Below are 25188 nucleotides of genomic sequence, written 5' to 3' on the forward strand. Positions count from 1 at the left end.
CAGAAATCTTCTTCTCGGAAGATATATCATCGTACGTGGACGGCCTACATCTCCATGTGTGAGGAGAAGGTTGGCATCCATGCTCTTTTTCCATATCCAGGACCCTGCTGTTTCTTCAGCAAGGAGTAGACCAGAAATAGGCGTTAAGCACTATTAAGGGGCAAACTTCAGCTTTGACTGTCTTTTTCAGCGACCCTTAGAGTCTCACTCATTAGTGAGTACCTTTGTACAGGAGGTTCTTCATGTAGTCCCTCCGATGCGTCCACCGTTAAACCCATGGGGTTTGGACCTGGTGTTATCGGCGCTTCAAAAACCAGCGTTTGAAACTATCAGGGAGTTTACCCTGTTGACTCTTTCCCAGAAAGTGGTCTTTCTAGCAGCCATCACATCAGCCAAGAGGGTTCAAAACTGGCGGCCTTGTCTTACAAGTCGCCTTATCTGGTTATCCAAAAGAATAAGGTGGTGTTGCATTCCCAACTGTCCTTTCTACCGAAGGTGGTCTCGGCTTTTCACATTAATGATGACATTGTGTTACCATATCTCTGTCCTAGGCCGAAACACCCTTTGATATTATTATTTTTTTTGTATGTTATTATTATTTTTATTTATTTTTTATATTATTATTTTTTATTTATTTTTTTGTGGTTGAACTGGATGAACTTGTGTCTTTTTTCAACCTGACTAACTATGTAACTATGTAACACTAAGGAGGTGGCCCTTCGAGCTCTGGACATGATTCAGGCTCTGAAAGTGTATGTGTCTACCATTGCTCCCTTTCGGAAGTCAGACTCACTGTCTTGGTAGCTGGTCCCAAGAATGTCTCATCAGCCACCCTTTCCAGGTGGATCAAACAGATTGTAGTACAAGCCCACTCCTTAAAGGGGCAGGTGCCCCTCTTTCTGTTTACAGTGTGAAAGAACTTTGACCCATGATGACACATCCATCATGGGGTACAGGACAGCCAATTGAGACATTTCAGCACATGGACAATGGACATTCCCCTACCTTATAAATAGACCTGATCTGGCGGCCATTTTACATTCTGTCTTATGTCAGTTTAGGGACAGGACGCTGTGTGGAGCAGGGACAGACTTTAGTGACACAAATCGCTAGCTATTAGGTCCACAAAAGCCCTTTTAAGGACTGGTATAGGTGTAGTACAGTATATAGGGTTCAGTGCACTGCTTACCGATTCTGCAGCTGTATTTTGTCAGTGTAGGGACAGGACGCGGTGGGGAGCAGGGACAGTCAGTTTAATCACTAGCTAGCTATTACTACTAGGTCCACAAAGGTCCTTTTAAGGACCGATATAGGTGTACAATATATAGGGTGCTGGTGTCAGTGCTCTCTATCACGGTGCTGGTGGCAGTGCACTCTATCACGGTGCTGGTGTCAGTGCTCTATATTACGGTGCTGGTGTCAGTGCACTCTATCACGGTGCTGGTGTCAGTGCACTCTATCACGGTGCTGGTGTCAGTGCACTCTATCACGGTGCTGGTGTCAGTGCTCTATATCACGGTGCTGGTGTCAGTGCTCTATATCACGGTGCTGGTGATCATCTCCTGCACCCTCTTCATAACCTACCCTGACCTTTCCTCTCCTCCATTGCCTTCATGCGCTCCTGAGTCCTGCATTGTCAGAATTTCACATATAAAAAAAGAATGCTTGTAGTTGTCGATCCCAGATTCACTTCATACATGTGTTATGTCAGTGTCCATGTGGTGGGACTATGTGTGCACAGCTAGTAAGTATTTTGTGGCTGGAAATATGACCTGTAGGTTTTTAAAGTTTGCCTGCCATTGAAGTCAATGGGGCCTGCCGCGAACTTTGCGGTTCGCAAACTTTTGGCCGGAAGTTCGTCCATCTCTATTAAGGGGGATCTGATAGTCACTTTTTGCCGGCTGGAAAATGTCATTTAGCTGTAGTTTTTTTTTAACATGTCACTTCTGCTGGAATACATTGTATAGACAGCGTCATTACTGAAGATATCAAGGTCATGTGTACAGTATGTGTATATATATAATAGTGTTACTGCAAATAAAATGTACACATTGTATACCATAGTTTGTCCTGTTTAAAATGACACTTGAAATAATGATTTTGGTTATTTACAAACGCAGTCAAGTTTTTATTTTATTATTTTTTTCAATTTTGTGTTTTTTTTTGTTTTTTAAATAGTTAAATAATAATAGGTAATAAAGTAGAAATAAACAAAAAATCAGCAGGCAAATAATAGTTGAAGAGAGAAGGAGACCAAAGCTGGTTACACACTATGAAACTTTTATTGTTAGATTTCCTTTAGATTTACCTTCAACTACTGTATGTAGTGTAAGATACAAATTGAAAGTGTTTAGGTTTGACCTCATATTATATGGTTTTGGTAAATCTAAAGGAAAAAATCTACAGAAAATTGTATATCCAGCTGTGTATCCAGCTTAAAGGTTGATAAGGGATTAAACAGAGGAGCATTTTATTATTTAAACATTTTGTTTTACTTGTCAAGTTGCTTTACCTGGCATCATATGCAGATCTAAGTTCCCTTTGATCTGCAGATGAATGAACAGAATGATGCAAAAGTAACAATATGTTAGTTCGCATCTTTGTATAATTGTGGTCTTAAATTGTTTTGTTTATAAACATTGGCAGATTGTTTGTTTTTTTGACAGCTAGAGCTGCCAACCTGTCCTCTTAGCATACAGTAATTTCAGCTTTCATTAATTAAAGTAATTGTAAAGGTTTTTTTTTTTTAACAAACATTTTATACTTACCTCCTCTGTGCAAGGGTTTTGCACAGAGCAACCCCAATCCTCCTCTTCTGGGGTGTCCCGGTGGCGCTCCTCCTCATTGAGTGCGCCCTCTGAGAGCCGCTTTCTCTAGGGGGACCTGTGCGGGCAAACTCATGAGTCCCGCTGCTGCGTCCATTGACACAGACAGCAGGACTTGGCCCTGCCCCCGCTCTTGTGTCAATGGATTTTATTCACAGCAGTGGGAGCCAATGGGGATGGAGCGACTGGAGCTGCTGGGCTTGTGATCATCACTGGAACGGACGGGTTCAGGTAATGAATGAATGAATGAATGAAAGAAAAGAAAGGTAAGAAAAGGGGGGGTCTGGAGCACAGCTGCAGCACAGAAAGTTTTTTCCCCTTATGCCGCGTACACACGATCAGACTATCCGGCGGACTTAGTTTGGTGGACAAACTGACGGAAAGTCCGCCAAATTTCCGAACGAGCGGACCTGCCCACCCTTTTTCAGAGGACTACTATCCGCCATACTTTTGAAATTAATGGACTTGCACGGAGGAAAGTCCCTTCATTTTGAACGCAGCTCCAGGTAGCCGGAACTAGCGAAGGAAAACATCATCATTATACACAGGACGTGTGCAGAACATCCAGTCTCTCTGCCTGCTTCTGGGACCCGGCCCCTCCCATTATTCAGCAATTGTCAGCTTTAAAGGCATTGTAAAATCTCAAGGTTTTTCACCTTAATGAATTGAATGCCGCGTACACACGATCAAACTATCTGGCGGAAAAGTCAATCCGCCCAAGACAATACGGCCGTGTGTGTGCTAGTCCGCCGTACTTTTGAAATGAACTGACTTTCCCACACAGAGAAAAGTCTGGTCATTTTGAACGCGGCTCCAGGTAGCCGGGACTAGCGAAAGAAATCAATGTCACCGCCTTCGGCGGCGAGATTGACACGTCGCTGGCCCCGTCACCTGGTATGGACTTAAAGGGGAAAAAACAGCGTGGGGGTCCCCCCCAAGGTCCATATAAGACCCTTACCTGAGCACGCAGCCCAGCCGGTAAAAAAAGGGATTTTTTTTACCCCCCCTCTCCTGAGCCGTACCAGGCCACGTGCCCTCAATATGGGGGTGCTTTGGGGAAGGGGGCCACGTGGCCCCCCACCCCAAAGCACCTTGTCCCCATGTTGATGAGGACAAGGGCCTCTTCCCGACAACCCTGGCCATTGGTTGTCGGGGTCTGCGGGCGGGGGGCTTATCGGAAGCCGGGAGCCCCTTTTAATAAGGGGGCCCCCGGATACCGTCCCCCCACCCTACCCTATGTGAATAAGTATGGGGTACGATGTACCCCTACCCATTCACCTGTGAAAAAAATGTAAATAAAACACAACACACAAGGGTTAAAAATAATTTATTGCACAGTTCCGGGGGTCTTCTTCCGTCTTGGGGGGTCTTCTCGACGGGCTCCTCCACTATCTTCTGCTAGCTCTTTTACTAGCGGAGGAGCCTAGCTTTCTTCTTTGCCGCCGCCCGGAGGTTGTGTTCTGACTTTGGGGGTCTTGTCCCCCTCTTCGGTTCTTCTTGCCGGGCCTCCGCTCCTTCTTCCAGCTTTTTTACTGGAGGTGGCCCAGTCTTCTGTCACCGATGTCGCCGCTGTCTTCACCGCCTTCTGTTCTTCTGTTCTTCTCTTCTTCTTCCTTGAGATGTTGACTTGTCGCTGTCTCTGGCCGTAATGACAGGCACGTGTTGCGCGGCGACTTAAATAAGGACAATGGGGCGGAGTCACCAGGTGATGTCCCCACCCATTATGATGTCACAGTCCCAGCATCCTCTGGGACTGTGACATCATAATGGGCGGGGACATCACCCGGCGATGTCCCTATATAAGTCGCCGTACGCCATGTCCCTGTCATTGCGGCCAGACAGCGCGTCGAGTCAACATCTCAAGGAAGAAGAACAAGAAGAACAAGGAGAAGAGAAGGCGGAGGCAGCAATAGAAGACCGGGCCACCGCTTGTAAAAGAGCTGGAAGAAGGTGCGGAGGCCCGGCAAGAAGAACCGAAGAGGGGGACAAGACCCCCGATGCTGGAAGAAGACCCCCGGATGGCGGCGATGAAGAAGAGTAGTAAAAGAGCTAGTAAAATAGCAGAAGATAGCAGAGGAGTCTGGCGAGAAGACCCCCTAAGACGGAAGAAGACCCCCAGAGCTGTGCAATAAATTATTTTAAACCCTTGTGTGTTGTTTTTTATTTAAATTTTTTTCATAGGTGAATGGGTAGGGGTACATTGTAATCCATACTCATTCACATAGGGTGGGGGGCCGGGATCTGGGGGCCCCTTATTAAAGGGAGCTCCCGGATTCCGATAAGCCCCCCTCCCGCAGACCCCGACAACCAACGGCCAGGGTTGTCGGGAAGAGGCCCTTGTCCTCATCAACATGGGGACAAGGTGCTTTGGGGTGGGGGGGAGCACGGCCCCCCTTCCCCAAAGCACCCCCCCATGTTGAGAGCACACGGCCTTGTACGGCTCAGGAGGGGGGGCGTTTGCTCGTCCCCACCCCCTTTCCTGACCAGCCGGGTAGTGTGCTCGGATAAGGGTCTGATATGGACATTGGGGGGACCCCCACACCATTTTTTTGGCATAGGGCTTCCCCTTTAAGTCCATACCAGGTGACGGGGCCAGCGGCGTGTCAATCTCTCCGCCGAAGGCGGTGACATTGACTTCTTTTGCTAGTCCCGGCTACCTGGAGCCACGTTCAAAATGACCAGACTTTTCTCTGTGTGGGAAAGTCAGTTAATTTCAAAAGTACGGCGGACTAGCACACACACGGCCGTATTGTCTTGGGCGGATTGACTTTTCCGCCAGATAGTTTGATCGTGTGTACGCGGCATTCAATTCATTAAGGTGAAAAACCTTGAGATTTTACAATGCCTTTAAAGCTGACAATTGCTGAATAATGGGAGGGGCCGGGTCCCAGAAGCAGGCAGAGAGACTGGATGTTCTGCACACGTCCTGTGTATAATGATAATGTTTTGGGGTGTATGGAGCACGCCGAAATTCTGCAACTAGTTCAGTTGGCTTTACTTTGTGACCAGGCACCAGATTCCAGGTCTGTTTGGGGAAAACCTGGAAAATAGTTTCAACCTTAATTGGTTGCATCATTAACCCCTTCACTTAATTCATGAGTGTCTTTTTTCCAAAACAAATTGCATTTGAAAGACAGCTGCACAAATACTGTGCAACATAAAAAACATTGTAACAATCACCATTTTATTCTTCAGGGTCACTGCTACAAATAAATATATGTTTAGGGGTAGGGATGAGCCAAACCCCCCCCCCCCGGTTCGGTTTTCACCAGAACTTTCGAATGAACCAAAAATTTGTACGAACTTTAGAACCCCATTAAAGTCTATGGGACTTGAACGTTTGAAATAAAAAGTGCTAATTTTAATGGCCAATATGCACGATATTGTCCTAAAAAGGGTTTGGGGACCTGGCTCCTGCACCAGGGGACATGGATCAATGGCAATTTTTTTTTAAACGGACGTTTTTTGGGAACACTGATTTTAATGACGGTTAAAGTGAAAAAAGTGAAATATTCCTTTAAATATCGTTCCTGGGGGGTGTCTATAGTATGCCTGTGAAGTGTCTCGTGTTTCCCGTGTTTAGAACAGTCCCTGCACAAAATGACATTTAACTGAAAAAAAGTCATTTAAAACTGCTTGCGGTTTTAATGTAATATCTGGTTCCGGCAATACGGATGAAAATCATTGAGAAAAATGGCATGGGTAGCCCTCCCTGCCCATTACCAGCCCCTTTGGGTCTTGTACGAATATTAACCACTTCAGCCCCGGACCATTTTGCTGGTCAAAGACCAGACCACTTTTTGCGATTCAGCACTGCGTCGCTTTAACTGACAATTGCGTGTTCGCGCAACGTGGCTCCCAAACAAAATTGGCGTCCTTTTTTTCCCACAAATAGAGATTTCTTTTGGTGGTGTTTGATCACCTCTGCGGTTTTTATTTTTGCACTATAAACGAAAATAGAGCGACAATTTTGAAAAAAACGCATTATTTTTTACTTTTTGTTATAATAAATATTCCCAAAAATATATAAAAAACATTTTTTTCCCTCAGTTTAGGCCGATATATTCTTCTACATATTTTTGGTAAAAAATAGGGGATAGTTTTATGGCATTTTTATTAATAATTTTTTTTACTAGTAATGGCGGCGATCAGTGATTTTTATTGTGACTGCGACATTATGGCGGATACATCGGACATTTTTGACACATTTTTGGGACATTAAATGCAGTGATTCCTGTGTAAATGACACTGGCAGTGAAAGGGTTAACCAGTGGGTGGCAGTGTAGGGGTTAAGTGTTCCTAGGGGCGTGTTACTAACTGTGGGGGGCTGGGCATTCATTTAGTGAACACTGATCTCTGCTCCAATCACATGGAGCAGAGATGAGCGTCACTAGTTGCTAGGCAGAATGGGGAAATGCTGTTTACAACAGCATTTCTCCTTTCAGTTGCCCTGTGAAACAATCGTGGGTATGCCCGCAGCGATCGAGTCCGTGGGACCCGCGACCAGACTCACGGGGGTCCCGGCTGGTCGGGAACCGGTTAAGGGGAAAAATTGGGCCTTACTCACTGGTGCTGGTGTCACGACACTGCAACCTCTCCCATATAGTCTAGCTGGAGTGCAGGAATGAGCCCTGCTGCAAAGCATTGCATCAAAAATTGTATTACATGCCACTTTTAAACAGGGGCTGAAAAATTGGGCCTATACACTGCAACCTCTATGATATACTCTAGTTGAAGTGCAGGAATGAGCCCTGCTGCAAAGCATTGCATCAAAAATTGTGATCTATCCTCAAGACGCAGAGGAAGCCAGAGGATTTTCGGTGGGAAAGGTGTCCAAGTCTGACCTTGCCCCTAGGTATTCCTGCACCATGTAAATCAGATGCTGGTGATTGTTGCTGAAACCAATCATACCTTGGGGCTGCGGACTAAAAAACTGTCTGAACGGATCGGTCAGACGGCCACCTTCTCCACCGCTCCTTATGTGACTGACCGAAGCCTCAGCAACACGTTGTCCAGGACCAGGAGTTTGTTACCTCCCAGTCTCTGGGAACGCGTTGCACAGACCTTTCTGCAAGGCCTCCCGGAGATGTCTCATCCTCTGCTCCCTCTGCGAGGGCAAGATAAGGTCCGCAACCTTACCCTTGTAACGTGGATCAAGGAGAGTGGCTGGCCAGTAATGGTCCCTCTCCTTGATCCGAAGAATACGAGGATCCTTCTGCAGGCTTTTCAGGATCAGGGAGGCCATGCAGCGTAGGTTAGCTGAGGCATTTGGTCCGGAGTCCTCTGGGTCACTAAGGACAACATGTTCCGCAGCCTTTCTTGGGACTGTAAATATAAATAGATAAATAAAAAGACTGCTGCTGCTGATGCTGAGTGCCAGGCTCCACCTCCATGCTGACACAAGCCTCCTACTCCTCCTCCTCCTCCTCTTCTAGTGTGATGGGTGGGACAGCAGGAACACTGTCTGGATAAAAGGGTCCTTGAGAGGCAAGAAAGTCCTCTTCCTGCCTCTGTTCTGCCTCAAGTGCCCCGTCCATTATTCCATGCAGCGTATGCTCCAACAGGTGGACAAGAGGTACAGTGTCACTGATGCATGCACTGTCACTGCTCACCATCCTTGTGGCCTCCTCAAACAGTGACAGGACAGTGCATGCATCCCTGATCATGCCCCACTGGCGTGGTGAGAAAAAAACCAGCTACCCTGACCCTGTCCTCGTGCCGTAGTCGCACAGGTACTCATTGATGGCCCTCTGCTGCGTGTGCAGCCGCTGCAGCATGGCCAACGTTGAGTTCCACCTGGTGGGCATGTCACATATAAGGCGGTTCTTGGGCAGGTTCAACACCTTTTGGAGCTCAGCCAGCCGAGCACTGCCATTAAATGATCGGCGGAAATGCACCCAGACTTTCCTGGCCTGCTTCAGGACATCCTGTAAGCCGAGTACCTGCCCAAGAACCGCTGCACCACCAGGTTAAGGGCGTGAGCCACACAGGGCACATGGGTTAGTTGTCCCTGTTGGAGGGTGGAGAGGAGGCTGGTGCCATTGTCGCAAACTACCAATCCTGGCTTAAGCTGGTGTGGCGTCAACCACCTCTCGGCCTGCCCCTGCAGAGCTGACAAAATATCTGCCCCAGTGTGGCTCCTGTCCCCCAAACAAACTGCATGGCATCGTTTTGCCTGCGTACTTGCGTAGCCCCTTGAACGCCTACAGAGCACTGCTGGTTCCAAGCACAGAGCACTGGAAGAGGCCATGGAGGAAGAAGAAGAGGAGGGGGTGGAGGAGAGAAGTGTGTCACAACCAGTAGTAGCATTTTGGAGGAGTGGTGGCGGAACAACCTCCAACACTACTGCACCTTGTCCTGCATCCTTCCCAGCTGCCAGAAGAGTGACCTAATGGGCCGTGAAAGACAGGTAACGTCCCTGACCATGCCTGCTGGACCATGAGTCAGTGGTAATATGCACCTTACCACTGAGCGCCCTGTCCACGGAAGGGGGCTGAGTCTACCAACTGAAAAGGCAGCAATTGAAGTGCTAGCAATTTAGCCAAGCTAGCATTCAACCGCTGGGCATGTGGATGGCTGGGAGTGAACTTCTTTCTATGGTCCAGCAGCTGGGGCAGGGAAATTTGCCTGCTACAATCGGACGTCGGTGTACTGCTATCAGAGTGCCCGCAAGCACTTGGCTGTGACACACCTAATTCTACACCTTCAATCCTCTCAGTGCAGGTTTCAGAGAGGACTGAAGGTCTAGTGGGGTTGGAGATCCTAGCTGATGAAGAGCAAGGAGAGGTCCGCTTTATTCTTTGGTGTGGGTCTCTGAGGTAAGCTTGCCAACGAGCTGCATGGCAGGTCAACATATGTCTGGTCAAGCATGTGGTGCCCAAGCGGCTGATGTTTTGGCCACGCGAGGTACGCTTGAGACATATGTTGCAAATAGCAGCGGTGCGATCTGATGCACTCGTCTCAAAAAAGGCCCACACCAAAGAACTTTTAGAATAACGCGCAGAGGCAGGGCCCTGCACAGACGGAGCTCTACGCTATGATTCAGTCTGTGTGCTGCCCCTAAGCTGGCCCCCGGAGGGCATCCTGCCGCATTGGAAATGTGCCTCCTCCTCCTCCTCTCTCCTACCAGGCACCCACGTGGAGTCAGTGCCCTCATCATCCCCTCCATCTTCATCACTGGAGCAAACCTGGCAGTATGCTGCAGCTTGTGGAACATGACTGCGAGATTGCTGTCCTTCTTGAGCATCCCCTCTCTCTGCACACACAGTACTGCCTTCCTCTAGCTGAGTATCATCATCAGAGCCTACAAAACACTGGGCATAATCCTGGAGCCTGGGTGAGAGAGGATGAGGAGGATGAAGAGGGCTTGGTCATCCACTCTACAAAGTCTTCGGCATGATGCGGCTCAACACGTCCAGCTGCCAAAAATAAGGACAAGCATGTCCCATGGCCACGTGCTGATGACGATACACTGTGTCCATGACCAGCACTGTTGTCTCTAGACACAGAGTCTGCTGGCCCTCTTTTATTGGCTCGTGCCTGTCTGCCTCTCCTTGTTGGCCTTCCAGACATGGTAATGGCCTGCAGGAGGATGGGAAAACCAGCAATTGGGTAGTGTATATTGTGCCGGAGGCACACAACACCCACTAACTCCTGCAGATGCCTGTATGATAGAACACCAGCAATAAAGGGTAAATACAGGTGTATACTGGGCTGGAGGCACACGACACCCACTAACTCCTGCAGATGCCTTTATTATTTAACACCATCAATAAAAGGTAGATACGGGTATATATTGTGCTGTGCTGGAGGCACACAACACCCACAAACTCCTGCAGATGCCTTTATTATAGAACACCAGCAATTAAAGGGTAGATACTGGGTATACTGTGCTGAGCTGGAGGCACACAACACCAACTAACTCCTGCAGATGGCTCAATTAGAGAAGAGCAATCTAGGTAGCTACAGGTGTATACTGCACTAGAGGCACACAACACCAACTAACTCCTGCAGATGGCTCAATTAGAGCACAGCAATATAGGTAGCTACAGGTGTATACTGCGCTGGAAGCACACAGACAACACCCACTAACTCCTGCAGATGGCTCAATTAAAGAACAGCAATATAGGTAGATACAGGTGTATACTGCGCTGAAGGCACATAGACAACACCCACTAACTCCTGCAGATGGCTCAATTAGAGAAGAGCAATATAGGTAGATAATGGTGTATACTGTGCTGAAGGCACACAGACAACACCCACTAACTCCTGCAGATGGCTCAATTAGAGAACAGCAATGTAAGTAGCTACAGATGTATACTGCGCTGAAGGCACACAGACAACACCCACTAACTCCTGCAGATGGTTCAATTAGAGAAGAGCAATATAGGTATCTATAGGTGTATACTGCGCTGAAGGTACACAGACAACACCCACTAACTCCTGTAGATGGCAGATGGCTCAATTAGAGAACAGCAATATAGGTAGCTACAGGTGTATACTGTGCTGAAGGCACACAGACAACACCCACTAACTCCTGCAGATGGCTCAATTAGAGAAGAGCAATATAGGTAGCTACAGGTGTATACTGCGCTGAAGGCATACAGACAACACCCACTAACTCCAGCAGATGGCTCAATTAGAGAAGAGCAATATAGGTATATACAGATGTATACTACGCTGGAGGCACACAACACCTACTAACTCCTGCAGATGGCTCAATTAGAGAAGAGCAATATAGGTAGCTACAGGTGTATACTGCGCTGGAAGCACACAGCACCCACTAACTCTGCAGGTGGCTCAATTAGAGAAGAGCAATATAGGTAGATACAGGTGTATACTGTGCTGTAGGCACACAGACAACACCAACTAACTCCTGCAGATGGCAGATGGTTCAATTAGAGAACAGCAATATAGGTAGATACAGGTGTATACTGCGCTGAAGGTACACAGACAACACCCACTAACTCCTGCAGATGGCAGATGGCTCAATTAGAGAAGAGCAATATAGGTAGATACAGGTGTATATATATATAATGTGAAAAAAACTTTAAAATGTCATTTATTCAAGGTGAAAAATAAACAGAGAAAACTGATCCCTTCCGGATCTAAAAAACATAGAATACTCCAAACATGAGAAAGACGAATGTATGATGATAAAAGCCCCTCAGATCTCTCAGTTGTCACTTTAGGGATAATAAAAACAAAGAAAATCTGCACTGCTACCAGTTCCTAAAATCCATCCTTATAAAAGTGAAAGGACCCAAAACATGTGTAAAAAACTGTGTAGAGAGCCAGTGCAAATGAAAGGAACTAAGTTCCTAGAGTCACTCACTACGTTGATGTTTAAATGGACTGAAGCGCCACCATACCACGTCTGTGAAGTGAAGGGAAGATGTTGATTCCAGCTCCTTCTAATCCGTTCGGTTTTGGGGCAGAGATATGATGTCCGCTGACTACACGCTGTCCGCTGGATGGTAAGTGTCAGGCTTGATCACCGGGTGGCGTCAGCTGTACGTGGAGAGAAGCCTGAAGCACGCCGTACTGCGTGCAACGCCGTGTGTCCGAACGGCTGTGTATCATGTGGGAAGCTTATGACGTGAGAAGCTGATAGATGGGAATGGTTGCTATGCCGACTCTTCTGCTTACATGTTTCGCGCGCCTGCGCTTTGTCAAAGCTGGAGCGGCATACGGCAACCAGAGAGATAAAGCATCGGGTTGTGTATGGGGGCGGGGAATGTCGAAATCACTCCAATTAACCCCTTATGTGTCACTAAGCCTGCTGAATTGAGGACTTGTAAACAGAGATCTGTGACAGTAGAAAAAAACTGTTGGAGGACAGGTCCCTGAACAAACCCGCATAAGCAAAACTGTTATGGGTACCTAGTGTGAGTGAAAACCTATAATTAAAATGTAAAAAATAAATATAGAAAAAATGTGTAAAATTATTCTGAACATGACAATTAATATTAAAAAATGTTAATAGCAAATATACAAATCAGATAAGAACTGCACTTTAGATGAGAAAAAACAGGAGGGGGGGGAGGGGGGGGGGAGGAAAGGAAAAATTATCTAAAAAAATTATCTAAAAAAAAGGGGGGGGAGGGGAGGAGAAGGAAATATTTTTGATATTTGGATGTACTGTTATATCCTCTCCTTATAAAATAGTTGGAATAAGTATTTACACTACTCCCCTCTCATGATTTTAATTTATAAAGAAACTTTTATAAAAAATTATTTTGTATAAAATATATATAGGGGAAAATGATAGGATAAATAAACCATAAACTACGATTATGCTAGGTGACTTATATCAAGAGGTTATGCTAAGGATATCCAGATCTTCGTTAAGGCCATCAGGTGAGAGAGACCCCATAAGGTATATCCAGAAGGTCTCCCTGCGGCAAAGGAGGGAAAATCTTTCGTTGACTGTTAGGGTACCCTTAGGGATAGACTCAATTGCGAGGACCTCCATTTCTTTAAAGTTTTTATCATGACACTGGCGAAAATGGCGGGGCACGCTGTGTTGGATGCAGCCCTCTTTGATAAGGCGGCGATGTTCACCCACCCTGACGCGTAGGGCCCGTATGGTGCGGCCTACATAAAGGAGGCCGCAAGAGCAACGTAAGACATATATCACATAATCAGTAGAGCACGTGATGAATTGTTTTATCACAAAAACTTTTCCTTTCGGTGTGGTGATGGTAGATTGGCCATTTGGGATGGACTGACAAGTATAGCAACCTCTTTTTCGACATTTAAAAATCCCATGTCTATTATCAAAGTACATCCTAATGTCAGAAAAAATTCCATTGTCCTTTCTGTTGAATTTCGTGAGTTTATTGGGGGCAATGATGTTTTTAATTGTGCGAGAGCGTCTAAAAGTGATTTGAGGTCTGGCCGGGAGGGAAGGTGCTAAGATAGGATCAAGCTTTAGGATATCATAGTGTTTGAAAATTATTTTAGACATATGTTTATATTGTGTGTTAAAGGTGGAGATGAACCTGATTGTGGTATTTTCATTAGTGGAATTTTTGGGAATTTTTGGAACGTTTTTTCGTGGATGATTGCTTAATTACGTGTTCCCTAAAGGCCTGTGTAATTAGATCATCTGGATATCCTTTTTCTAAGAATTTTTTAGCCATCTGCTGGCCTTGTTGTGTATAATCCTCGGTTGAAGTACAGTTTCTGCGCAACCTTTGGAACTGTCCACTAGGGATATTTTTCTTCCAAGCAGGATGGTGGCAACTCTTATAATGCAGGTAAGAGTTGCCTAACGTGGGTTTAATATGATTGTTAGTGGTGACACTTTGCTCATTATGAGATAATACAAGGTCCAGAAAGACAAGGTGGTTTGGGTCAATGACTGATGTGAAAGATAGACCCATAGAATTGTTGTTACAATAAGTGATGAAGGAGAAGAAAGTCTCAACTCCGCCACTCCATATGAGCAAAATGTCATCTATATAACGACCATAAAATACAATGAACTCAGCAAAAGGATTGTTTCTCCAAATTTTTTGTTCCTCCCAGAAACCCATGGTGAGGTTCGTGTATACCGGGGCAAAACTAGCTCCCATGGCTGTGCCGTGGCGTTGGAGGTAAAATTGGTCTATAAAGGTAAAATAGTTATGTCTCAGGCAGAATTCTATGCTCAATAATAAAAATTCTGTCTGTTTGGAGTTCATGCCTTCATCCATACTCAAAAAGTGTTGTATTGCATTAAGACCCACGTCATGAGGTATAGAAGTATAAAGAGTGTTGACGTCTAAAGAAGCCCACATATATTTGTCAGACCATCTATAGTTTTCCATAACCTCAATCACATGACTAGAGTCTTTAATATAGGAAGGAAGTTGCACCACCAAAGGCTGTAAAATATGATCTATATAGGCCGAGAGGCCACTAGTGAAACTGTTAGTGCTTGCCACTATTGGTCTACCCGGAGGATTGGTAAGAGACTTGTGCACCTTAGGAAGATGATAAAAATATGGAGTACTACAGACCTTAGGGAGAAGAAACCGTTTTTCTTGGGGATGTAACACCCCATCTTTTTGAGCTTTATCAACCAACGCAATTAAATCGCTCTGATAACTAGGGAGGGGGTCAGTTTGGAGTTTTTGATATGTAGTCGTATCAGATAACAAGCGATTGGCTTCGCCCAGGTAGTCACCCATGTCCTGTACGACTAGACTCCCTCCTTTATCTGCTTGTTTAACTACAATGTTCTTATTAGTAGTGAGATTTCTAAGGGCCTGTTGTTCTGATTTGTTTAAATTAGCTTGTTTTTTGTTATTGGTTGTATTACATAACTCTATAAATTCCTTATAGACCGCTTGATAGAAAGCCCCCTCTTTTTGCCAAGTCCATAATGGGTTAATAGCTGCACATGGAGACCAATTACAGGACATTCATTTGAATAACGCATATCCCACGAGATAGATAAGCGTTCTTTAAGGGATCATTCATTTGTGCGCCAACATTAGTTCAAATATGTCAAAAGGTCAAGCTGTTTACTTTCATTGATGTGGCCTGGGTGCAATGTTTGACCACAACTCCTCTAAAACAATGGAAGCAGCTAAAATGTGTACATGGCCCATCAAATCTTTTACATTTGCCCAATATACAACATTAGTGTCTGTTTCCATTGTATTAGAGGGCATCATGTACAAGCATTGTTCCAGTAGTCTTTGTACGAGAAATGTTCACACAAGAAGATGTTTACGCCTAAAACAATCATATTTTGTATGCAAGTCTGGAAAATCCCCAGACCTGTAATATAATAGATATAGTATAATATACTGTATGTCAGTCATAACACATACCCTGAAATTTGTTTAGTGTGATTCACTTAATTTTGAGCATAATTAGTGATATTTTTCATGAATTGGGCACATTTTAATATAATTTTTTTCTTTGTTTACTAGACAGTGAAAGAAACAGTTAAATACTGTAAGGCTCACCAGATTCCCTTTCCGGAAATCACTGAAGAAAGTTATGAGGACCCTCCAACAAAAAGTTGCTACATCTTTGAAGGAGATGGAAATGAGACGCCCGATGTGATGCACTTTCCTCTCTTCAACATCCAGACTTGTGGAAGTGAGTTTACAGAGAAAATTCCTGCAATATGGCTTGTGTTTTTATTAAAGTGGAAGTAAACCCAGTGATTTAAACAGTTAAAAAGAAAAGGCATGCTGGGAATGCTAACTGCACATTGGCTGTGCTCTCAGCCTAACTATCAAACCATCCAATGGCTGGTGTCATAACGAATCACATGTGCAGCACCATAGCAGTTGAAGATTAAACAGAGGCAAAGATGGCAGCTTCCTTGGCTGAAAACGATAGGGGAGTTTACTTCCACTTTAAGCCCCTGTACACACGGTCGGAGATTTCCACAACCAAATCCGTCGGATTTTGCCCGTCAGATTTTGTCCGTCGGATCTTGTCCGAAACTGTTGCATACACACGGTCGGACAAAGTTGGCGAAAAATCTGATCTTTCAGAACGTGATGACGTAATTTCATTACGATGGGACTACATTCAGGCTAGTAGCCAATAACTTTGATGTAGGAATTTGATCTGAGCATGCGTGGCACTTTGTCCGATCAAAATTCTCTACACATGATCGGAGTATGTCCGATCGGCCCAGTTGGTCGGGAAATATTTCCAACATGTTGGAAAATTGAGTCCGACGGATATTCCGACGGAATCAGTCCGATGCATACCACACACAGTCGGATTATCCAACGACACGGTCTGATAGGACACATTCCGATGGATTCTCCGACCGTGTGTACAAGGGCTAAGAGTCAGGACCGGGATCTGAATCCATGACCTCTGCTGGGCCAGGTGGTGGCGGATCTTCTTGCTGAGCCACTTGAGAGGCTGAACAGCTCCCTCTCTGATCTCTTATAATAATCTTGCCTTGTATCTTTTTTCTGGTGAACCTTGAGCTCTTTGCCCTTCCCATAAACTTACTATTCAAGCCATCTTTCTGACCTTCCTGTTTGCCATATTAGTATGCTCTCTTCAGGTGATATAAGATCTGCATTTATGTACCTGCATTTGTCCTTATCTCCACTACGATATGTTACCAACCTTTGGCTTGTTCTTTGACTCCACTTCCACTTGTTCCCAACCTGCAACCACTTGTTACTGACCTTTGGCTTGTTTACTGACTACCCTTCTGCTTGATCCCTACCTGCTATACTGCTACCGAACCCCGGCTTGCTCACCTCCTGGTGGGGAGACCCTGAGGACTGTTGCATGGTACTAACATGCAGCAAAACCCATCCCCACCACCAGGAGCTCTGGTGAATACCAGTTAGTGCCTGGATCCCGCACCTTGAGTGAGTCCATGTCATCTGCCAGTGTGACCTCCTTGTGTACTTATCCAGCAGTTTGGTGGGAGCCTCTCTACTGCTATAGCTGCTATAATTGTGTACAGTGTTGCATGACAATTGGCAGTTAAAGTAGCACAGTGCCGAATAGCAAAAAATGCCCTGATCATGAAGGTGGGTAAAACCTTCCAGAGGTCAAGTGGTTAAAAACATGAACAAATCTACAATACATTCTTATATGGGAAGAAAAGAAAGTTCTCATTCTCAAGGTTTATTTCCATAACTGAGGTCAACACCCCCCCACCAGGCCGGGTCACAGCGGTCAAGGGTGGCACCCGGTCGGTCAGTCAGAAGTTGGGGACCCGCACTCACCCCATCTTGCGGGCAGCACTCCGTGTGTCGGATGGTGACAGCGGCAGCTTCTCTCCAGGCTGCGGGCAGCTGCTTTCTCAGTTCCCCTGCATCTCCTCCCTCCTCCTCCTGGTGGCCAACCCAATTGGATCTCCTTTCGGCCAATCGGGTGACGGGTCTTGGTTTCCTGATTGGCCGGGAGGAGAATCAGTGTGACAATAGCAAATATTAATTCTCTATTGTCACACAACACAACTCTGCACCCCAAGCCCACCCTTTTTTGAAGCCTATATATAGTCTATACTGTATATGCTTAAAAAACAACAACCCCCAATTGGAATCCATGTGTCCGGTGCCCTGAATGTAGATCAGGGGGTTGAATGCATAGATAGGGGGGTGGTGCCCATGCGCCCCTAATTGATGAGCTGCCACTGCTCACACCTGTCAGTGCATGCTTTCCAGGGGATAACAAAGTGCACAGAGAGTGGCCACCACAATGCATAGGCAGAAGATCTATGACAGGATAAAGCTCGAGTGGAGCGCCACTCTCACCTTGGGATGGACTAGATGGATCGGCTCTGCTAGTGGCTAGGGGAGAGCAAGCGGCTACTACGAGAACAAACACAGATCTGCTGGCCACCACCGAGAAAAGCTCAGTTTCTATAATCAACAATGACGACAACACGTTTCAGGGGGTCTTGATAAAGGGGGACGTGCCCCTGAAATGCGTTGTTGTCATGGCTTTTTTTCTTGTGAATTAACTTTAAATGTTCCATAAGCTTTTAAGAAACTACACACAGACATGTTTGAAAGATACTGGAGAAATTGTTTTATAAAAATAATCTAATTGATCATTCATTCATTATTATTATTTAATTATACATTCCGATACACCTGTTTCTTTCAGATGCCGACATAATAAAGCACTTGAGCCTCCAGTTTTCCACAATTATTCCTTCCTATAGTGAATCTTGGATAAATGAGCTGCTAGACATCGCTAAGAGAAATGTGAAGAGCAGCCGGAAGCAGATCGAAGACAAAATACAACAATGTGTTCAGAGGTGTAATGAGAAGGGGAATGTCTCAGACATAACATGCAAGGACGAATGAAAATGTCTGTAACTTGGATAACATACGATGAGGACCAAAATGTTTTATAGACAACCATTAGAACAAACTAACACAAGTTATTCTCAAAAGCTCAGCAATGACACCTAGGGATGAGCTAATTACTAATTTTAAAAGCTTATATGCAAGTTACTGCCATGAAGTGTTTGGGGACCTGGGTCCTGCCCCAGGGGACTTGTATCAATGCAAATTTATTTTTTAAACCGCCATTTTTTCAGGAGCAGTGATATTTTTAATACTTAAAGTGAAACAATAAAAATGAAATATTCCTTTAAATATGGTGCCGGGGGGGGGGGTGTCTATAGTATGCCTGTAAAGTGGCGCATTTTTCCCGTGTTTAGAACCGTACCACAGCAAAATGACATTTCTAAAGGAGAACTGATCGAGTCTGTAATGAATTGTTGGGGCTCAGCAATATAGATAAAACTCATTTTAAAAAAAGAGCATGGGATCCCCCCCCCAGTCCATTACCAGGCCCTTTGGGTCTGCTATTAATAATAAGGGGAACCCTGAACCAAAATTTAAAAACAAAATTGCATGGGGATCCACCCAAAATCCATACCAGGCCCTTCAGGTCTAATATGGAAATTAAGGGGAACCCTTTGCCATAATTTAAAAAAATGGCATAGGGGTCCGCCCCAAAATGCATACCAGACCCTTATCCGAGCATGCAACCTGACAGGCCGCAGGAAAAGAGGGGGGAAGAGAGAGCACCCCCCCCTGAACCGTACTAGGCCACATGTCCTCAACATGGGGAGGGTGCTTTGCACCTTGTCCCCATGTTGATGGGGACAAGGGCCTCATCCCCACAACCCTTGCCCTGTGGGCTCCCAGATCCTGGCCTCCCCCCTGTGTGAATTGGTAACGGGGTACAAATGTACCCCTACCATTTCACAAAAAAAGTGTCAAAATGTTAAAAACAACAAGACACAGCTTGGGGACATGTCCCACAATGTCCATTCGCACTGCAACGGACCGAAAAAGGAAAAAAATGCAACACTGATCCGCCTCCATGGGAGGCTCCTGCTGTGTGATGCTTCAGCGCCTTTTTACAGTTCTTATATAACTGAGGGCGGGGCCACCCGGTGATGTACCTGGGTGACCCCGCCCCCTCTAACACCACAGGGACTTTCCCACGGCTTCCCCATGGCGTCAGAGGGGGGCGGGGTCATCCGGGTACATCACCATGTGGCCCCGTCCTCAGCTATATAAGAACTGTCAAGGCGATAAAGTGTCACATGTCAGAAGCCTCCCATAGAGGCGGATTGGTGCATATTTTTTTTCTTTTTCTGTACGTTGGTGGAGGAATATAAGAAGATGAATGGACATCATGGGACATTTTTATTTTTTATTTTTAAATAAAGGACTTGTCTCCAAGCTGTGTTTTGTCGTTTTTTAACATTTTGACACTTTTTTATGAAATGGTAGGCCTTTACAATTTCAGACAGAGGGGAGGCTGGGATCTGGGGGTCCCTTTGTTAAATGGGGCTTCCAGTTTCCGATGAGCCCCCGCCCGCAGACCCCCACAACCACACGGCAAGGTTTGTGGGAATGATGCCCTTGTCTCCATCAACATGGGGGCAAGGTGCTTTGGGAGGCTACCCCCAAAGCACCCTCCCCATGTTGAGGGCATGTGGCCTGGTAGAGTTCAGGAGGGGGGCGCTCTCTCATCCCCCCTCTTTTCCTGCGGCCTGCCAGGTTGTATGCTCAGATAAGGGTCTGGTATGGATTTTGGGGGGGCCTACGCCATTTTTTTTTATTTTGATGCAGGGTTCCCCTTAAAATCCATCCCAGACCTGAAAAGGTCTGGGATGGATTTGAGGGGTACCTCTATGTCATTTTTTTAATTTGGTGCAGGGTTCCCCTTAATTTTCATATCAGACTTGAAAGGCTTGGTATGGATTTTAGGGGGACCCCCACGCAATTTTTTTTTAATTTTGGTTCGGGGTTCCCCTTAATATTCATAGCAGACGCAAGGGGCCTGGTAATGGACTGGGTGGGGATCCCATGCTCTTTTTTGCAATGATTTTTATCTATATTGCCGAGACCCGACAATTCATTACAGCGGCGATCAGTTTTAAATTACTTTTTCGCCTTTAGAAATGTCATTTTGCTGTGGTATTGTTCTAAACATGGGAAAAATGTGCCATTTTACAGGCATACTATAGACACCCCCCAGGCATCATATTTAAAGGAATATTTCATTTTTATTGTTTCACTTTAAGCATTAAAAAAATCACTGCTCCCAAAAAACGCCCGTTTAAAAAAAAAAATTGCATTGATACATGTCCCCTGGGGCAGGACCCGGGTCCCAAAACACTTTTTATGACAATAACTTGTATATAAGCCTTTAAAATTAGCACTTTTGATTATTCATGTTCATGTCCCATAGACTTTAATGGTGTTCATGTGTTCTGCCAAATTTTTTGCCTGTTCGTATGTTCCGGGGGGTGTTCGGCTCATCCCTATTGATAAGTGAAGAAATAACAAAACTTCTACCAGTAGTGGTTGAACAGACTGAAGGGCCTCCTTTTAATGTGACGACAATAAGCACATAAAATTGCCTTTAAACCATAACCAGTGACTATGGGAGCTCTTATTCGTAAACAGACTGGGCGATTAACCACTTACAGACCGGACCATTTTGCTGGTCGAAGACCAGACCACTTTTTGCGATTCGGCACTGCGACGCTTTAACTGACAATTGCGCGGTCGTGCGACGTGGCTCCCAAAAAAAATTGACGTCCTTTTTTTCCCACAAATAGAGCTTTCTTTTGGTGGTATTTGATCACCTCTGCGGTTTTTATTTTTTGCGCTATAAACAAAAATAGAGCGACAATTTTGAAAAAAACGCATTATTTTTTACTTTTTGCTATAATAAATATCCCCGAAAAATATATAAATAAACATTTTTTTCCCTCAGTTTAGGCCGATACGTATTCTTCTACATATTTTTGGTAAAAAAAATCGCAATAAGCGATTATTGATTGGTTTGCGCAAAAGTTATAGCGTTTACAAAATAGGGATAGTTTTATAGCATTTTTATTAATAATTTTTTTATTATTTATTTTTTTACTAGTAATGGCGGCAATCAGCGATTTTTATTGTGACTGCGACATTGTGGGGGACCCATCAGACATTTTTGACACATTTTTGGGACCATTGTCATTTATACAGTAATCAGTGCTATATAAATGCAGTGATTCCTGTGTAAATGACACTGGCAGTGAAGGGGTTAACCAGTGGGTGGCAGTGTAGGGGTTAAGTGTTACAAACTGTGGGGGGGTTGGGCTTTCATTTAGTGAACACTGATCTCTGCTCCAATCACATGGAGCAGAGATCAGCGTCACTAGTTGCTAGGCAGAATGGAGAAATGCTGTTTACACGGCATTTCCTCCATTCAGCCGTCCCGTGAGAGGATCGCGGGTATGCCCGCGGCGATCGAGTCTGTGGGTCCCACGACCGGACTCACGGGGGTCCCGACCAGCGCGGGAGTGCGCCGCCGGCAGGGCGGCATTGAATATTGGACGTACCTGTACGCCAATATGTCTGCCCGTGCCATTCTGTCGACGTACATCGTCGTGCGCTGGTCGGGAAGTGGTTAAAGATCTGCCCAATGTAGAAGCCCTGCGAGAAACTGTTTTGATACCTCTTCTGGCCACACGTGTTCGCAATTAAAGACCATTAAATGTGTAAATATTTTATTGATGTGGAAATTTTGCTATATGCTGTCCATAATCCAAGTCACTTTTGGTATAATGCATCTTAGTATGACCCTGTTTCCCGTATCTTCCCAAGTAACACAGACATGACCACCATTCTTACATCCTCAGCTCCACAGCTCGACTGTCTGCCCTCACGAGCACAGGCACTTCGTTTTTATTTATCGGCAACAAAAAGAATGACAAACAGGAAGTCATGGCCCCAACAACCAATCATTTCATCCATACAAAATGACATCACAGAAAATTACAACACAGGAAATGACAACAGTAAAGGGGAGGTCATCCACAGGAGTTGAGGGGAAGTGTACATGTCCCACCCACTTGAGGCATGTACACTGCCCGATGCCCAGCCACATGCATGCATATTCACCATCTTGGTCAGCATGGAGTCCATTCCATACTGTTCAGAGTAACCGGTTTTTAGTAAGATCATTCTACTTGTTCTTACAGGCTTGAGAAGATCGCGACTTCTATGGGGAAACTCACCTTGATATGCGAGTGCTTTGGATTACAAGCATTTTCCTGGAACGGATTATGCTCTTAATCCAAGGTTCCCCTGTACTTTCACTCTCTGCTACAGTAAAGGCTTTTATGTTTCTTCGTTATTGTTTGTGCTGAGCCAGCATCTGTTACTTCCACACTGAGGAGGGCGTCACTTTCAGTTCACCACCTGGAGTGGTTCTTCTTTTTTATCTTGTCTAGGGTATATATTTACTCGGCTTTTATATTTTAACAAAAATTTGGGTAGTTTATTGTGTTTGTTTGCCCTAAAATTCACTTTAGTGTGTTTTTTACAGAAATTTTGCGCTTCCTAAACCTTTGGCGGTAATATCATGCAACATAAAAAAAATTGGAAATACCTCTATCTTATTCTCTAGGGAAGAGATATGGAATTAGCGGAGCTCCAGCTGTTGCAGAACTTCAAGTCCCATGGGGCATAGCAAGACTCTGACAGCCACAACCATAACACCCAGACGCAGAGGCATGATGGGGCTTGTAGTTTTGCAACAGCTGGAGGTCCACTAATTGCATATCCCTGGCCTAGGTTGTCTGATTTCATAAAATATATCATTTTGAGGGGTTTTGTCTATTCTTCAGGCCTGAAATTTCTTTTTTAAACAGGTGTGTAAAAAAAAAAAAAAATGCAGGAAACCCAAATATAGAAACACACCTGAGTCGGTCCTCCAGGGCCAGACGTCCATTGTGATTTTTATTCGCAAGACTTTTCCTACATCAGTCAGCGTACAATTTTACAATTCATCACATAGCTTTAAAAGACACAAAGAGCCCGTCATTCATTATTAATAACTTTATGACAGCAATATGCAAATATGCGGTGGCAAGGAAGGTTGACTTTAACACCCAACCACCATGAATATACTGTATGAAGATATCTTGTTCCCAGGGGGGTGCTGCATTGGCATTGCCAAAGCCGTGACTGAGCTGCCATGAATGATGGCTCACAGTCAACTACTAATGATTGGGAACCAATAAGATGGGCTCATGATGATGTCAGCACTGTTCAGCCAACTGGGTTTTTCATGTTTTGCATTATAAACCAAAACATTTTAAAAATATATATTTTTTTTCTTTCTGCAAAAAAAAAAAAAATACCCCATAAAATAAAAAATAAAAAAAATAAAATTTCTTCATCAATTTTGGCCAATATGTGTTCTGCTACATGTCTTTGATAAAAAAAAAAATTAAAAAATCTGCATAAGTGTATATTGATTGATTTGCAATAAAATTTGTCTACAATCTATGTTATATATACTGGATTTTTTTTTCTATATATACTTCTAATAGCAGTGATCAATGACTTATATTGGGACTGTGATAGTGTGGCTGTCAATCGGACACTAACTAATACTAGGGGGGGGACTGATTACCTGACACTGACATCACTATTGATACTAATACAGTGATCAGTGCTAATAAGTTACACTACCATTCTACTAATGACACTGGCTGGGAAGGGGATAACATCTCGGGCAATCAAAGGGTTAAATATGTGCCTAACTCTGTGTAATGTGCGTACAGTGAGCTGCTTTTACGAACTGATCTTGAAGTCTCTCATCCCTGCAAAGTTCCCTCTGTACAGAGCCGTGTGTTGAATGTCAGCATAGGGCTCTGGGCTGTGATTGGACACAGCCGATCAGCTTCTTGGCCGTGAATCATTGGCAGGGACTTGCTGACCGGCTCCCAACTGTGTACAATCACCGGGTAGGGGGGGGCACGCATGCGTGAGCCCTAAACGTGCAAGTAGGCAGCGGGTAGCTTACTTTGCCTACAGCGGCCACACGCCTGCAGTACAAAGTGAACGGGCAGTCACTAAGTAGTTAACTATGGTCACATGACCACTAATGTTCCAGTGGTGTGGGAGTGAACATTTGGGGGCTGACAGGAAGTCACCCATTGCAGGAACAACACTGCATTTCCAGTATAGTCCTCTGCAGCTTTCAAAGGCATTAGAGGAGGAGCTTTAGTGGTTGGTTGGTTGGTTGGTTGGTTGGTTGGTTGGTTGGCTGTAGAGGTTGCCTGAGCTTATGTGGATGTGCGCCAGAGAAAGCATCAACAATACTGAGACAAATTAAAGGCAGCCAGGTAATGGGTGGAGGCCAGAAAGTGCTGTTGGCCTGTCAACTGAAGTCGTATACACAGGTTGAAGGGCAATAGGTAATTGCACAAGGAGGTGAAACAAGGCCATAATGTTAAAAAAAATTTTTTATAACTTCCAGCTTTTTTTTTTCTTTTTAACATTTTCACTTTTCCAGGGAATAAGGTACACGTAGTACATTTGTCCCATCCTCATTGTGCTGT

The 25188-nt window shown here is 44.9% G+C and overlaps 1 protein-coding gene across 2 annotated transcripts in view; it reads left to right on the forward strand.

Annotated features, from left to right (window-relative positions):
* Positions 1 to 18836, forward strand: part of LOC143956893 (cytosolic phospholipase A2 gamma-like) — a 352634-nt gene extending 333798 nt beyond the window's left edge. Inside the window, exons 17-18 of one of the 2 annotated variants that reach the window (XM_077467060.1) lie at positions 15752 to 15923; positions 18423 to 18836. In XM_077467060.1, coding sequence (XP_077323186.1) covers positions 15752 to 15923; positions 18423 to 18625 — 375 coding nt within the window. In that variant the 3' untranslated portion in view covers positions 18626 to 18836. The remainder of the gene's footprint in view (positions 1 to 15751; positions 15924 to 18422) is intronic. The other variant, XM_077467061.1, reaches the window with a different exon arrangement.
* Positions 18837 to 25188: the final 6352 nt, after the last annotated feature.

Source organism: Lithobates pipiens, unplaced genomic scaffold (assembly GCF_037356315.1).
Source record: "Lithobates pipiens isolate NorthernLeopardFrog02 unplaced genomic scaffold, aLitPip1_a1.2 Scaffold_44, whole genome shotgun sequence".
NCBI lineage: Eukaryota > Metazoa > Chordata > Amphibia > Anura > Ranidae > Lithobates > Lithobates pipiens.